Source organism: Erpetoichthys calabaricus, chromosome 11 (genome assembly GCF_900747795.2).
Source record: "Erpetoichthys calabaricus chromosome 11, fErpCal1.3, whole genome shotgun sequence".
Classification (NCBI taxonomy): Eukaryota; Metazoa; Chordata; class Cladistia; order Polypteriformes; family Polypteridae; genus Erpetoichthys; species Erpetoichthys calabaricus.
In genome coordinates, this window is record NC_041404.2 from 75,467,623 (window position 1) to 75,484,432 (window position 16,810).

Genomic DNA, 16,810 nt, shown 5'->3' on the forward strand with positions numbered 1-16,810 from the left:
CTGGCTTGTCTGTTTCTGGGTGTCACTTTAGGTTTTTATTGTACACATTTTTAGTTATGTTGCCTGTCAGCTTCGGAAAGTAATTGTGTGGTGTTTTGTCTCTAATAAAGCTGCAGGTGGCACTACTGGTAGCCAGGGGCAGGTTGCATAGTGTGAATAAAAAATGATTAAACTTGACAGAAAGAGACAGAGCTACCCCTGCCGTGAACACACTGACTGTTCATTGTTAATGACTCCATTAGCCTGTTGTTTCCATGGTTACTTATACATAATTTCCCTTGACCTTTGCCCCAAACCCCCTCCATAATACTGAGCAACACTCTTACCAGCCTACACAGACACACGTGTTCATACACATTACCAAAATATGTGGATGAACACACATATTATTTTTGGTATGTCTTGTGGCAAGTGAGAAAGCAGCCTAAATTTAAAAATGTACTGTTTTTCTCTACACTCTCTACATTGTAATGTCAGTTTATCAGTTACACACGGAGGGTACCAGTCAGTCTGTCCATACTGCACTGTAAAGGTTGGAACGTCTGCTTATATGCATCTAATGAAACTTAAAATGTATTTCAATAAATCGCCTCCTCCTAAATAAATAGAGAATTGTTATCTTTTATCTTACCTCTAACTCATTAATGGTATTTTTTGCAGTACAGAACTAGGAGGCTGGCTGCAGAAGGGTAGTATATGGCTCATTAGCATTCTGCTTTTTGATGACTAGATGGCTCAAACAGACTGGAAGTTTCTTTTATGATTTAACAGCTATGCCACATTCACACACACCATTGCCTCCTGATCAGAAACATAGGCAAGTCTCCACTATCTCTCAAATACATTGACATTTTTTTAACATAAAACTCTCCCTTAATTGCGTAATTACAAGAATGAAAAGAGCCCTGATGCTAATGACCTCTTATAAATCAAAGCCAGGAACATTTAGATACAATTAAATTGTTATCAGTTGAAATTAATATATTTAGCCTCTTGCTCTCAAGAACTACAGATGCAGATACTGCATAGTACAAGTCTAACTGCAGAGATCAAGTACCAAGATCCAGAGTGCTTGTTTTAATTCCAGCAGTTGTGCTGTTTCTTTAGAGGAAATTAGTTAAGTAAGGGCAAAGAAGCAGATGCTAGTCTCACTCTTTCACCAAAATGAAGTGCTCTACTCACAACAGTTTCCATGAATAGACATTGTTCTGCAAGCACATGGCACAAAAGGCAAGAAAAGCAAGCTGTGTGTGGGCATTACAAGGTCAAGATTATCACCACAGACATACAGCTAACTGACTCTTGAAAAAAATTACTCTTGTCAAGACAACCATGATGGACATGTAATTGTACTGACTATGTAATGCTGCTGCAGTTGTTTTTACAATTGGAATCAGAACACAGAGTGAAGTCAAAGAAACAAGCTAGGGTCATAAGCAGGAAAGCAAGAATCTAATAAACTAAGCCCAGGACCTGAGACAAAAAATTGCAGTTACAGAATTGAATGAGAAGATCAAAAGCCAGAACAGTTCAGTTAACGGGGCAAAAACATAAGGCGTAAATCTTAATCAGTTACAGGAATGATTTTGAAACCACAGAGTCTTTCAATGAACAAACAAAAAGAATGCGGAGTCCTGGACAACCTGTAAATGCACGATGCTAACCTTTATATCTTTGACCCGGTGATGTCACATGCCTCACGTCTTCAGTTAAAATTACCTAATGGCATACCAACTATCAACAAAGAAGTCTCAAAATGGTGGCACACATACAAAATACATAATAATAATAATAATAATAATAATAATAATAATAATAATAATACATTTTATTTATATAGCACCTTTCCCATGCTCAAGGCACTTACAGAATATAATAAAGAACAGCAGGGTATACAGTATATAGCATTGTACAAACCAAATAAATAATTAAAGAAGATTAAGACAGTGAATTCTTAATTGATGGTCTCGCACACACACACACAGGTTACATAAGCATCTTGACAGAGAATTAAACTGAGAGAAGGGTAATAAAGTCAAGTAGAGCTGAAAGCCTTCCTGAACAGATGAGTTTTGAGCTGTTTTTTAAAAGAATTAATGGAGTCAGCTGACCTGATTAATTTCGGTAGGTCATTCCAGAGTCTGGGCGCTATACAGCTGAAGGCCCTGTCACCCATTGAGTGTAGATAATTGTGGGGTACAATAAGATTGCCAGAATCAGAGGACCTTAGTGGGCAGACAGGCACATAGTGATGGAGAAGGTCACTGATGTAGTTTGATGCGAGGTTATTTAAGGCTTTGTAGGTTATTAGTAGGATTTTAAATTCGATTCTGTAAGACACAGGGAGCCAGTGAAGACAGAGCAGGATGGGTGTGATGTGCTCGCTGCTGCTGGTTCGACTAAAGACTCTTGCAGCTGAGTTTTGAATAAGCTGGAACTGTGATAGAAGATTAGAAGGGGCACCTGCCAGTAGGGAATTACAATAATAGATGCAGGATGTGATAAAAGCATGGACAAGTAACTCAGCATTAGAGAAGGAGAGGAATGAGCGAACACGGGATATGTTACGGAGGTGAAAGTAAGAAAGTTTCTTAATGTGATTTATGTGGGTGGAATAAGAGAGGGAGGAATCAAAAATGACACCAAGATTTTTTACAGTAGAGACAGGTCTGATGAGATCACCGCCAAGATAGACTGGGAAGGAGCTCATTTTATTAAGTTGCATTTTAGTCCCAATTTGAAGGAGTTCAGTTTTATTGCAATTTAATTTCAAAGAGTTCTGCTCCATCCAGGTTTTAATTTCACTAAGGCAGGTTGTGAGCTGAGAAAGCTCTGATGAAGTTCCACTTTTAACATTGAAGTAGAGTTGAGTATCATCTGCATAAAAATGATAACCCAGTCCATAGCTACGGATAATATGGCCAAGGGAAAGCATGTAAATACAGAAAAGCAGAGGACCGAGGACAGAGCCTTGTGTGACTGGCGCTGAGCTGGATCTGCTGTTGCCAAGACTAACAAACTCTTGCCTATCAGTCAGATAGGACTTGAACCACTGGAGGGCAGTGCCAGAGATACCAAGCATGTTCTCCATTCTGGACAGTAGAATGTCATGTCTGATAGTGTCAAACTAATAGAAGGTCTATAGGTCTGAGGTCTAATAGAATTAATATGCTGGTTTGTCCAGAGTCTGCTGCGATAAGCAAATCATTGTGTTTCTGGGGACAATGCAAATAATTACTAACATGAGTAAATACCGTAAATTGGAACCATTGGATTCCTGGGGCTCAAAAGCCCTCAAAATAATATACAAGTTATTTTTAGAACCCCAGAGACGATTTTAGAAAAATTAAAAATGAGAGTCAAATCATGACAGCTATTTATTCTTAAACAGGTACATCAAAATACATTGTCTTGAAGGTGCAGTTTGAAAAAAGGCTGTGGCACAATGAAGTATTACTATAAATACTGTAAATACAATGCAGAGAACAGCAAAACACATTCTAATTTAATCTCACATGTAAAGCACTCGGTAGAAATACTGTATAAGAATGAGTTTGTAAAAGTGGCAAAATGATGTATAATTCAAGCTGGCTAAGCCATGGGACTGGACATAACAGTGACATACAATATTGTCCAGGATGCCACAGACTGTCAGAGGGGACGGAGATGCCCAGAGAAGCTGGCTATAAAAGCAACTTTTATGACCACGAAAGATGCTGGGTGCACTCCTTTGAATAAGCACTTTTTTATGTCACCCTGCTGCTGAGGCCTATTTGCATGTGTAAGTGGCTGCTGGTGAACTTCGGAAGATGACACTAGCCTTGGGTTGGCACATAGAACCAGAGGATAGTGTGGTAGTAGAGTTGCCTCTGACCATGCATGAGTGAAGTAAGCTGAATTTGGGCAGTGTGTTGGTCGAGGGGATGAGCACATGGTGCTGCAGAAGACCTGGCAGTAGGATGGAGGCATTGCTGAAGAAACCAGCAATCCTTGTTAGGGTTACATCAGCAGTCTGGCGTAAAGTGACTAAATCCATTCCTCTGTCTATTTTTTATTAATTTCTGCCCTTTCATTAAATTACAAAGTGACAGCTATCTTGCAAACCTTTACATTATTTTAGCTTAGTAGTGTATACTCTGATCATTTTTAAAGTATATTTTGATAACATAATTAGAAACACTTTTTTATTTTTTTATAACTTTTGTTGAATCCATACAATCAAGTCAAATTAAACAAATCTAAATTCAGTTCAACCCCCACCCATGAGAAAGAGAGAAAAGCCAACAGCCAGAGTAGTATAGAAACACTTTAAACATACCCCTTTTTTGTCGTTGTTGACATGTTTACCTGAAGTTGGAGTATGTGAATCCACAACCGCAAGAATTTCATCTATTGGATTGTTTTGAAATGAAAGGCTCTGAAAATGATGCACAACTAGCCAAACTTTAAAAGGTCCCCTGAGCTGTTTAAAGAACAAGGGCTTCACTTACAACTTTACAGAGGGGTCATATAGAAGCATTTGGAATGAACACATAAGTAGAACTTGAAGAAGTGTCCCTAAGCAGTTCTCCTAGTGTGTACTTAGCTCAATTAAATTTACACAAGGTAAGCAGGGTAAACACACTCAAATAAATCATTTATTGAAAATTTAACTCTGATAACAAATTCAGCTGTTGTTTCACAGATTTATCCCAAATGTAAAACTGTCTGTTGTTAGTGCCCTAAAACAAACACCCTTACCTCTCCAACATAGATTCCTAAATCCTCCTCATCATCAGTTCGGTAGCACACTGTGAGTCCCAGCTTGTCCTGCTGACTAGACTTGTACAGCTCAACCTCCTAGAGGGGAAAAAAGTAAACCTAAGAAAGTGGAAAATGTATTCTACTGGAGAAAGGAAAACATTATACAATAATCAGAACCCTGAAAGAAAATGGAAGAATATAAAACAAGTTTCACAGAAAGAGTGGATATTTTCAAAAGAAATCTTAGCAAATGCCTGAAACAGAAATATTTATGGTAGTTTTCAGATGTCATCACTATAGTTTAAAATAAAAAAGAAGAAACAGTAGATTTCAAAGTCGTCTTCACTTCTGGTCCTAGCACAAATTTCAGATGTCATATTTACTTGCTGAAAAAGGTTGTCAAAATAGACATTGCTTCACCACACATTACATTTTTTATCAAAGCAAAACCTTACATTTTTGAAATAGCCAATGCTTCTGTAAACCTGATATTGTTACTAAATGCAATAGAGATAAAACAGAAAGAAATGTGATTATTTAGCGCATGTCTAGTCACTGTTCAGAATATGGTTGAAAGAGAATGATTGAAGATGGTTCTAGTAACTTTTACTGTTTCTTGATTGTAGACATTTATTCAAGTCCACTTTATAATTAGACAGCTATAATTTTAGACTTTCATGATAATATAAAATTATGATTTATAACAATTTCAATTCAACACTGAATGAATCAACTTCGAATCATCTTTACAGCATTATTGAAATTCTGTCATTGGTTCTGTGTTCTGTAATAATATGGAGACCTGCAGCGATGTTCGTGAACCCCAGTCCCCCAGGCCCCTACCCTCCTACTCCAGATGCTCTCTGTGCTCCAAGAATTCAAATATTCAGTAAGCCATTTAGTTTGTTAATGTGGGATTAAACATCTATTTGTGGAACAAACCACGCTAAACACAGGAAATACAAGGAAGTAGTGTTCATGGTGAGTTTCGGAAATTATGGAATCCAAAGCTACACAAAAAAAAAACCAAATTATTGATTCTTGAGAACAGACACATTGATAGTTAGAGAAGTAATATAGGTTGCAGATAAGATACCAGTACTTCATCCAGCAATGACAAAATGGTCAACATTTAAAAAACATAAATATTTGCTTTCTTACCTTAACCTATTATACATTTACCTATGCAAATCCAGGTACCTTCACTAGTAATTACATAAATCATTAAGAAAATAGCACATTATATTTGGAGAATGAACACAATGAGCTATCAACATATATTGTCTGCTTCTGTGTAGCTAGCTTTTTGCTAATTATCTTGGTAACATACAAAACACTTGTTGGACTGAAATTTCAAATTTCATTACAAAAATTAAAATAAACCAATGAGAATAACAGAAAGAACGAAACAGTACAACAGAAAAAAAGGCAAAGAACCAATTATGTGAACATTAACAACAGTTGCCATGCAGTCCTTCAGTATCTTGTGTGATTGTCTCTTCTAGTACAATGGAATGAGCCACTGAATCCTGCCGGACAGATTAACAAAGTTGCTGGCCATTGGCAAGCTATGGGTCATGTCTACAGATATTGCCTGGTACAGACAGAAGCATGACACTGCTGAAAAGAACATCACAGCTTCTGTCTAGCCCAAGTCAGTCAAGTGTAGTGCCAAGGAGGTGTAAGCTAAGGATCTCTGTGAAGTCACCTTGTCTGACAGCATTCTCAGCAGCATTATAAATGGAAGATCAGAAATAACTCCTCAGATGGACCAACCTGATGTGTTGGTAATTCACTGGTATGGTCATTTAAATCTTGCATATCTGGCAATGCTGGTATGCTGCAACATGACAATAGCCCTTACTCTTTCTTCTGGTGACATCTGAAGCATTCTGAAATGCACTGAAAACTGACTAAATGTGACCTTGTCTTACTATGACCTCAGGGGTTGTCCTGCTTGGAGCTCTTTGGGGAAAAGTGCACCTAGCAAGTCCTCATGTGCTAGTAGGTAAGTTGGAATTCCTCACTGTGTAAACCATACTGATGGTCAGAGGTCTAAAACAGATTGAGACCTTTTTGTGAAAGTACAGAAGCTATAACTACAGTTTTCTCATTCCAGAAATCTTTTGTTTCTTTTATTCCAACAATGTGGATTAAACGCCCTTCTTTTGTGTGGTAACTTTATTTAATTCTCATCATTTTGATTTATTTGCAGATGATCCAATCATATTGTTAGTAATTCTTTTGTCACAAGATAACAAATTGTTTTCATACTATGTGCCATTCAAGTTCTGTGATCAGTACATATTATTAAAATTGACAGTCATGAATGATATCCAGTTTTATTTGTGAATGTTTGCTACTCGCTTGTTGGTGTAGTGGTTCCTGTGCCAAAAGCTGCTGCAATAGCTTTTGGTCCTAAATCGGACAAAACTGCTACACAATGTGGACGGAAGAATGTTTGCTGCCCTGAACAAGCATGCTTTATTCCTTTATTACCTCTAAAGAATGGGACATGTAAATTACTGGTTCTGTAAGGACATTTATTTGTTTAAATCATTAGTTTTATTTTGTTGTCTTTAAAATTGGACAAATTGCCTTCAAAGCTAATTAAAGCCAGTGGAAGCCTATTGAAACCATGAAAATAATTTGGCTTAGTCTTCACATTTGCTTCTATAGAGTAAATAGCCAGTGCATTTCATTTGGAATTTTTGATGCATATTTTCCATGAGCTTGCCTGTTGCTTACTGAATTAGAAAAAGTAGATTAATTGTCTTTTCAAGCAGGCATACACAAACACATGCTGATGCTATGAATTGGTAGGATACAAGCTCTATGTAGAAAGGACAGGTGTGTACATAACAGTTGTGCAGAACCCACTATGTAATGGCTTACTTTATTCATGTAATGTCTGACAGAGTACTTCTTTCTGCAAGTGCTTTAATGCGTCAGACCCTTTCTGTGCATTTTAATCTACCTGTGTGCAGCTTTTTTATGACAAGCAAATTGATGTGGTTGCCTCTTGCCAAAAAGTGTTACAGTCAAAAAAGATATGATGTTCCATGGCTTAAAAATAATTTGCGCATATACTCCAGGAATAATATTAAGAAATCCCTGCCTTGATTGAACTGTATACTTCACATGTAAGAAATACCTTTGAAGATAAAGAGCAGTTTATACTTTAATTTGTAGTTGTGAAGACTGAATTGAAGTTTTTTGAGAATGTTTACTTACATACTGGTGGCATGTTCATATCCGGGTAACGAGTGACACGTGTGATACTTCAAAAAAAAAATATTACAGAACTAGAATGCAGCAGTAAAAAAAAAAGACAGCCCATGTGCAAAACATTTTCCCCAAAGGCAGCTATTTATTTATTTTTGCCTACCCTATGTTTATAAAACTTTTGCTTTTTTTATTAGAATGGTACAGAACTTCTAAGAGCTAAAACACTCCCACCTCATATTCCAATTCATCTGCTCTGTCTACTTCATGGTGGCTCCCATCCAGATAGTCATTGGGGTCGTAATATTCATGGTCAAGAGGAGGCCTGCAAAAGAGCAGTAGGAATGATAATGAATCATTCAACATAATCCAAGAAAAGTTCCTTTAAATATAAATCCATAAAATGCAACAGTTGCAGCCATATTTAAATTAAACAGGTATCTGAAAACAGTAATAGTATGAACTTTGTATTAATCTACTTTATATAGTAATTAAAATGGTTCAAATTATATTTTTAGCTTGTTTTGTAACTCCAATATCAAAGCCAATTCAAGGCAAAATAATCAGTATGGTTACGCTTCAGGGAACAGAAAAATATGTTAGTTGTATACAAATACAATAATTAATTAATTAACTCTTTTCTTTTCAGTCAACTAGATTACTGCAAAGCACTCTTTAATAGGACCAAATAAGCAGCAGCAAGAATCTTAGCTACAAAAAGAAAATCTGAGCACATCATTCCAGTCTCAAAATTGTTACATTGGTTACCCATGCCCTTTAGAATTGCCTTTAAAATACTACTAAGCCTTAAATAATCTTACTCCTTCCTATATTTTGTCATGCCTGTCCTCCTTCACTCCAAGTCATAACCCTAGATCTTCTGATGGTGGTCTGCTTATTATTCCAAGAGCTAAGCATAATGCACCAAAAATCTGGAATACTTTACCAATAAAGACACACCAGGCTAATACTGTGAAACATTAACAAACCACTAAAAACTCCCTCTTTTAATTTGGCTTTTTCATAGCTACATTTTAGTTGTACTTTTAATAGATTATATAGGCTTAGAAATATCATATATATGCAATATTCACTAATCTCTACTTTCTTTGCTTTCTTTTACAGTTCTTCTTTGGTGATGTTTTGCACCACCACTATACAGCCACCTGTGATGATGGATCAAAGGCGAGTGCCCCAGCTATCCACGAGCTCCACTTCATTGAATCCTCTGGGACGAAGCCTAGAAACAATGAATGCCCAGTAAGGACTGGGTGTCTTTGGCCTTGGAACCCATGCAGGTTTACTTATTTTACTCCAGCTTACCAGGACTTTGTTTTTTTTTGCTGTCCTCCCGGCCATCTGACCTTATTATTGTACTCATCTGTGTACTGTATCTATGTTATATAAGCTTGTATGGATATATGTATTTATTTTAACTCATTCGTTATTATTTTTACCTAATTTTACTAGTTTTTCTTTTCTTGTAACTATCTCTTTGGCATCTTGTAAAGCATAAAAATGTGCTATAGAAATAAATGTTGTTGTAATACGCTACATATATTGTATAGTAACTATTTTCTCTTTATCCTTAAAACTAAAGGAATATATTATGATAAAGCATAATAACTGTAAAAAGAAGCTTCTAGAAACTGCTTTCCACTGGTGAGAGTGCTTTCCGATGGTCTTGGCATTAGTGTTACCAGACCTCCCTAGACGACTGCTGCCTCTCAAAGCAGGACTATGGAGAAAGATCAGCATCAGGAAAAAGAAAAGAAGTAAGAAGTGAGCTGTTGAACCTTAATATATTTTTGGCATGGAGACCTTTGAATGTTGAAATTTACATATATCTTAAAAATGCTCTGTATGCTAAATGTGTGTGTGTGTTTATGTTCTGTTTTAATGTAAGTAGTAAATGTATCATTGTACATGCATTTAAAAGTGTGGTAGTACAGTATATATAGATTGTAATGGTATGAAGATAGAAAGGTGCCTGTGTACATACATTTGCATACATATGCCTGGACTGGAATATAGTCTTTGTCGTTAATGAATCTCTGTGAAGTGTTAAGATTGCTATTAAAATGGTGACTGATTCAGCCTAAATCTTATTTTTAACATGTATGGATCAGAGGTCAAAAACACATTGTATATGGGGACTCCCTTCAAGGTCAGCCAAGCACAGAGAGTCAGAAACATATCATAGCCAATGTGGAATAATATATTTATTTATGAGACATACAGCACTAGTGAAGCATCCGTCCCTCTGCCATGACTAAAGCTAGTCTGAATGTACATGCGAATTCAAATCTTTAACGTAAAAGTCACTTAGAGTCAAATCTGTAACACAGAAGTGAAAGCAGGTTTGTGGGAGTTAGCTAGACAAAGAAGAACTCAATCCTTTTTCAAAAGGTAAAGATGAAACAGATGCTTCTGACCATTGAGACTGCTATCGCAAGTGTGCTAGGACAGTGATTTCAATTCTAAAGACAGTAAATCAACTCAGTCTTTAGAGAAAATCACATTCTTCCCGACAGCTTTAGGCATCCTGAATTTCTTTGTCTGGCTGTTCTATGTTTTCAAAGTAATGAGATGAATGCTTGGATTTTAAAGCTAAATTTATTCACTCTTCTCCGAGCTGTGTTCTCCATCAAAATCATTCTAAAGTAAGAAAACAGCATATTAATAATTCCTGGAGAGTCTAGCTGTCAGCAGTTCCTTTTACACATTGACTGTAAAGTTAAAAAGGAAAAGATGTATTTTTCAGGGAGTCACTAAAATGATCACAAAACTAGTCATCCAATGAACATAAAGGCATATATCAATACTTACAACTCTGATAGCACATATGGTTCAAGTACTGGAGGCAAGGGTGGTGATGGTGCCCTAAGCTTGCCCAGTGCCATGATGTGCTCAAATGTAATGTCTGTCTGGGTACCATTATCCACAAAATGCATATCCTGAGGAACTATTCCAGCTGAAGATCCTCCTGCACTACATACACCACCCAGTGTGGTATTATTTCCTCCTCCTTTGGAGCGGGGACTACGTCGCAGCACCTGGATTACTAGGGGGTCTTTGGAACCACGCAGTGCCTCTAGAGTCTGTTCTTGGGATAAACGAGACAGCTCCTTTCCATTCACCTAGATAAGAAAAATAAAGTCAGTTAAAATGTAGTGTGAACTCAGGAAGAAAAGAGTATCTCAATTACAAAAAGTATTAAAAATTCAAGGTAGAAGTCACTTTCATGCACTTCATCTGACCAGAGAACAGTGTACAGTTTTTGGAACAGAGCCTTGATAAGGCGTCAAAAATGTACCAGAAAGATGATGACCTATCTTGATATCAGTGTATTTTCCAAACTGATCATTCTGTTTTGTCCCAAAGATGCTTGAAACTCCAATGAATGTGCCCACCATCATATTAAGGTGAATTCAAAGTCACCGTCCAGATGCTATTACAGGGTTTTTGCCTGGCCTTTTTTAGTAGAGTATGCCTCTGCAAAAAAGTCAACTTGCATTTCCTGATGTCCTGAAACAAAGTACTTTGTATTTACTGTAAATATCCTGCAGCATTTAAAATTTGTTTTTTTTGTAATCAAGTAACTCATTGTGTGCAATGAAAGTACACTTCCAGTCTGCATTTCTGACATCAGGCAATATGGATCTTTGATTTCATGGGGTCATATTCTGATGCTCCCATCAGTGTGAATCAGCTGGAACCAGAATACACCATATCAGATCATTTTTATTTAATTTTTTTTAATCTAAACTCTATCAGTATTGAACACCGCAACCACAACTTGTTGATTTTTCACTCACAATAGTGGAACCTGGTTGGGTATACACCATACCTCATATACAGTAGACCTCAAAAGATGTGAATCTCAATGTGCTTCTTATTGCTATCAGTGTTTCTCTATTGCTGAATATATTCCATTCACCATCACCATTCTTCAGTCTGTTTCATTAAAGGTTTGTTTCCAAGCACAGGACTTCTTTTGGATGAATATTGTTTAGAAGGAATATACTTGACAGAACAATCACATTATTGCAGTTATGTGTGAAAATACCAAAAGGGTTACAGTTATTGATGTATTCACAGTGGTGCTTCTAACCCTCACAACTGTAGCCAGTTTAAAGTAACTTATTTAGCATATCTCATTTTCATTTAGACTGCTGGAACTTGCCCACCTACCTTAAAAAGCATTGTCAAAATACTAATATATGATACTGTAACTGATTCTGGAGTTAATTACATGTTGAAGGCAAGTTTCTCTAATAATATGGGCACTGAACACAATGACTAGACAGTAATGAAGGATTCAAAAGTATACTTTGTTGGTATTTGACCAAGGCAATGGTGTATGAACACAAGGTGGTGTATTTTTTTCCAAAGCACTGGGTACATAAACACATATTCCTGGACAGCACTAAACATACAAATGCGAAGCTGCCCACACTTACAACTTAAATTTTCATGAGTCAAAATTATAGTGCTGGAACGTTACAGTTTGCTGAACACGGACGTACACATTTCTGTACATCCCTTGATGTAAAGCTACAGTAAATCAACTCTGTAAAAAATTCTGTGATCATGGGTTGAATTCTTCGTAGTGTAAACAAAAGTGCAGCAGTTCAATCCATCTAGATGGTCTCTCTAAGTCCTTGAACTGTGCCTTATCTTAGGAACTGTTGTTACTGCCACCCTTTAATAGTGTGCTTGAATTCACTGGATCTGTTCCCTGAATGCTTAAGCAGCCTCTTTACATTTTACATTGTCTTATCCTCCCTGGTTCTTTTTCTATAAATAATATCATGTCCACTTGAGCTAATTTGACCCTAAGTAGCCCTGGGTGTCGTAATGCTTAGAGCACACACAAATGAAAAGGCTGATTAAATTCATTTTGAGCAATATAATTTAGCAGACAGCATTAATAGGAGACTTACTAGAGATAATATAAAAGAAGAACAAATGAAAAATTTATAGATTTAAATTTATTGTTTTCAACACCAGTTGTCAACACTGGACATGCTATCTATTTGTTCATGTTAAAGCAGGGTACATGATGGGATTCTGTAGAAAAACAGACAGTCTACAGACAGTGTAATAGAGGGCTAAACAAAACATATCTTTAGATTCTAATGTGGCGCTAATAGGCAGGTCTGCCAACCACAATGCAATAGGAACTGGTGAAGGGATGTTGTCGTGGAAACGGACTTGCGTCTGTTTTAAAAAAGGCTCATGGCTAATCACTGTGCTGAAGGAAAACATAATAAGATGAATACACATGCACCAACCAGCTCTCATTCATTTCTGTTTTGATAAAACAAGACACTGGAATCTTGACTTCTGACTCATATCTAAAATTATTATTCTTTAAAATGTTAGCATACTGAGCGCTAATGTATAATTTTCCTTTTAACTGAAATTTTACAGAGACATCTAAAGGAAAACACAGCTACCATGTAAAACTCAAAGGATATGCAACTTTAAATAACAGAGCACAGGGGGCACCACTGAGTCACTGCAGTCATAGCTGGCTGCCTGCCTGCCCAGCCATAGATTAATATCACAGATGACGATCAGAAGTGCACTAAATTAAAATTTGCTAAATCATAATATTAAAGACTGCTTCTGGCAAAAGCCAAGGCAGTCTACACCACACTCAGGCAGGCATCTTTTTACCTCAGCACATTGACACATTTCCCAGAAACAATGCCTCTTGTACTGTCTTTCTTAATTTCATCTTTTTTGCTCCTGTTATACATGTGAAATGCACCCAGTTGACACATGAGTACCAGCCAAAAGGAGATTAGTAGGAATGGCAGACTGCACAAATTAACAGACTGGAAAAAGTCAGATTCTGTTGAATTGTTTGTGGCTATAGCCTTTTTATAGAACAATGAAAATATATCTTAACACATTAGCTACATCTGATGTCAAATCACCAAACTTCCTAAATATAGATAATTCTTAACACCTTCAAGCAAATTATGCCTGATCGGAAAAAAATAACATTCTTCCACAATTTTATGAACTCTCAGAAAAACATATAAACATGACATGTAAAAGCTTAAAACCTAAATACTGTTGAAGCCTGAGGAAATAGCCACTCAGACATCTATACATTGTACACTGGCTTTAGAAAGAATTCAGACCCCTTCACTTTCTTCTCACTTTATTGTGTGGAGCTTTTATTTTAAATGGATCCATTTATCATTTTTGGCTAGTATACACTCTATACTTTACACTCAGTAACCCATAATGACAAAGTTAAAATATGTTTTCAGAAAGGTCTGGACATTTCTTAAAAATCAAAAATGGAAATTATCCATTCATATAAGTATTTAGACCCTTAATTCAGTACTATATAAAAGCCTGTTTGACAGCATTTACAGCTTCAAGTCTTCTTGAGTAAGTGTCTACAAGCTTTGCTCACCAGGATATGGCCAGGTGTATCCCATTCTTCTTGGCAGATCTTCCCATGCTCCATTACATTGGATGGGAAGTGTCTATAAACTGCTATCTTCAGGTCTCTCCACTGATGTTTAATGAGGTTGAAGTTCGGACCTTGGCTTGGTCAATCAATGACACTCAGAGGCTTGCTCTGAAGCCACTCCAGCATTATCTTTTTGTATATCTTGGGACATTGTTGTGCTAAAAGTTGAACTGTCACCCCATTATGAGGTTGCATGCACTCTGGACCAGATTTTATTCAAGTATTTAGCAGTATTAATTCTTTCCTCAATTCTGACCAGTCTCCCCGTTCCTGCAGCCGTAAAGCACCAACATAGCATAATGCTGCCAGCACTAAGGCAGGTAATGAGCAGTGCTTGGTCTTCACCAGACATCGATTTCAATTTCTGATGCATCAGACCAATGAGTCTTTTCCTCATGCTGTCAGAGTACTTTACAGAAAATGCCATTTGGTAAGAATAGCTGTCATCTAGCCACTCTACCATAAACACATAATAATTTCACCTCCAATGCAGCAGTGCATTAGACGACATCTTGTGCAATAGTATTCATGTGTAATTAAGGTCTTATGTTGAATGCTTGTGTTCTACCTTATTTCTTCTTATCCTTTATCCTTTTTTTAATTATATTTTATTTATATTTTGACACCGCGGGGACTGCACCTAATTTCGTTGTATTTGTTACAATGACAATAAAGATATTCTGATTCTGATTCTGATTTTGATGGAGTGCTTCTGAATTGGTTGTCCTTCTGACAGATTCTCACATTACAGCAAAGGAAGAAGAGTCATGGTGGTTCCAAACTTCTTCCATATCACAATTATTGAGGCAACTGTGCCCTAGGGAACATCCAAAGCTTTACAAATGGTTTTATAATTTTGCCATGATCTAAGCCTCACCACAGTTTTATTGCAGAGGTCTGTAGAGAGTTCCTTGGACTTTATGGTTTGTTTTTTGTTCTGACTTGCAGTGTGAATTGTAGGACCTTCTATAAAGAGGTTTGTGCCTTTCTAACTGATCAATCATTTCAGTTTATCAGACATAGACTCCAATCAAGCTCTAAACACATCTGAAGGATAATTAAAGCAAACAGGATGCAAGTGAACACAATTTGGAGTACAGCAGCAGAGGGTGTACATACATATTTAAATGAGAGATTTCAGATTTTGATTTTTAAGATATTTACACAACTTTCTGAAATCATGTTTCCACATTGTCATTATGGGTTATTGAGTGTAGACTGATGGGACGAATGGCAAATGTATCTGTTTAAAATTAAATCTACAACACAATAAAGTGTTCAGAAAGTGAAGGGGTCTGAATTTACTGTATATATATATAAGACTATAGTTAAATAACAGATACTACAGTAATATCATTGAATGTATTGGCTTAAAAAGGTACATGCCAACATTCTTCTGAATTAATCTTGTTAGTCCAGTTTAATAGTGATATTTTGAAAAAGGTTAAATTGGCAAATACATGGTGAACCCTAATTCCGAGTCACTTTATACAGAGTTTCTTATACCTTTCCTGTACAAAGTTTGATGAAACCTCTCAACAAACAAAACATATAATTTGAACCAATGTTCAAAATAGTATAATACGTACTTGTTTTTTCTTTTTTCAATTGGAATTTTATAAATACACATGGAATGGTATAGCTGCAGTGTTTCCATTTTAGGGGTTGGAGGTAAAATGCTGAATTTTCCTGTTTCACTAAGTAAGGAAATAAAAGAGGGTCCCTTGAGTTGGTTATCAACTGTGGAGGGATCCATTTACACACCTGTTTCTAATAATAATGAAATACTATGCAAACAAAAGATCTGATCCCTCACTATGACTCTCTAGTAACAGATAACTTTTGTTGTCTCCTTCGAATCTTCTGCTGGTGATCAATTAATGTTAAACTATTGTTTCAGTGTTTTGTCCACCAACACAACTTTTGATAATGTAACATGTAAAAGCCTCTTTCTATACATTTTTTAGACTTAGATGAAGATGCATTAGCTGTAAATTCTTACAAGAAGATTGCAAAGTACTTTGCAAGTTAGAATTTCACTGTACTCTGTATACGTGAGTATACCCGCTACCATTACAACTACTACTCGTACAAATGCAGTGAGTTGAACTGGCCTCAATTTACAGAGGTTCCAATCTTGCATAATGTATGTTCTCTGAGCCATTTCTTCCCTCTTTGACATTTTGACAGAGTATTAAGTTATGCCTTATTGAGTTACATCTTCCTAATCAATTATGTTTATTTCCATTTAGTATGAAAGAGTGTGGAAGATGCATGAGGACTGATGCACACTTCATTTGTGTTCCTGCCTTTTACCAGAAGATGCTGTTAAACAATATGCCA

The 16,810-nt window shown here is 36.5% G+C and overlaps 1 protein-coding gene across 2 annotated transcripts in view; it reads right to left on the reverse strand.

Moving 5' to 3' along the window:
- LOC114660595 (PDZ domain-containing protein 4) overlaps window positions 1–16,810 on the reverse strand; it is a 128,858-nt gene that overhangs the window by 17,481 nt on the left and 94,567 nt on the right. For both annotated transcript variants that reach the window (XM_051933792.1, XM_051933791.1), the window contains exons 3-5: window positions 10,798–11,108; window positions 8,203–8,293; window positions 4,741–4,839 (exon numbers count right to left, since the gene is read on the reverse strand). In XM_051933792.1, the coding sequence (XP_051789752.1) occupies window positions 4,741–4,839; window positions 8,203–8,293; window positions 10,798–11,108 (501 nt within the window). The remainder of the gene's footprint in view (window positions 1–4,740; window positions 4,840–8,202; window positions 8,294–10,797; window positions 11,109–16,810) is intronic.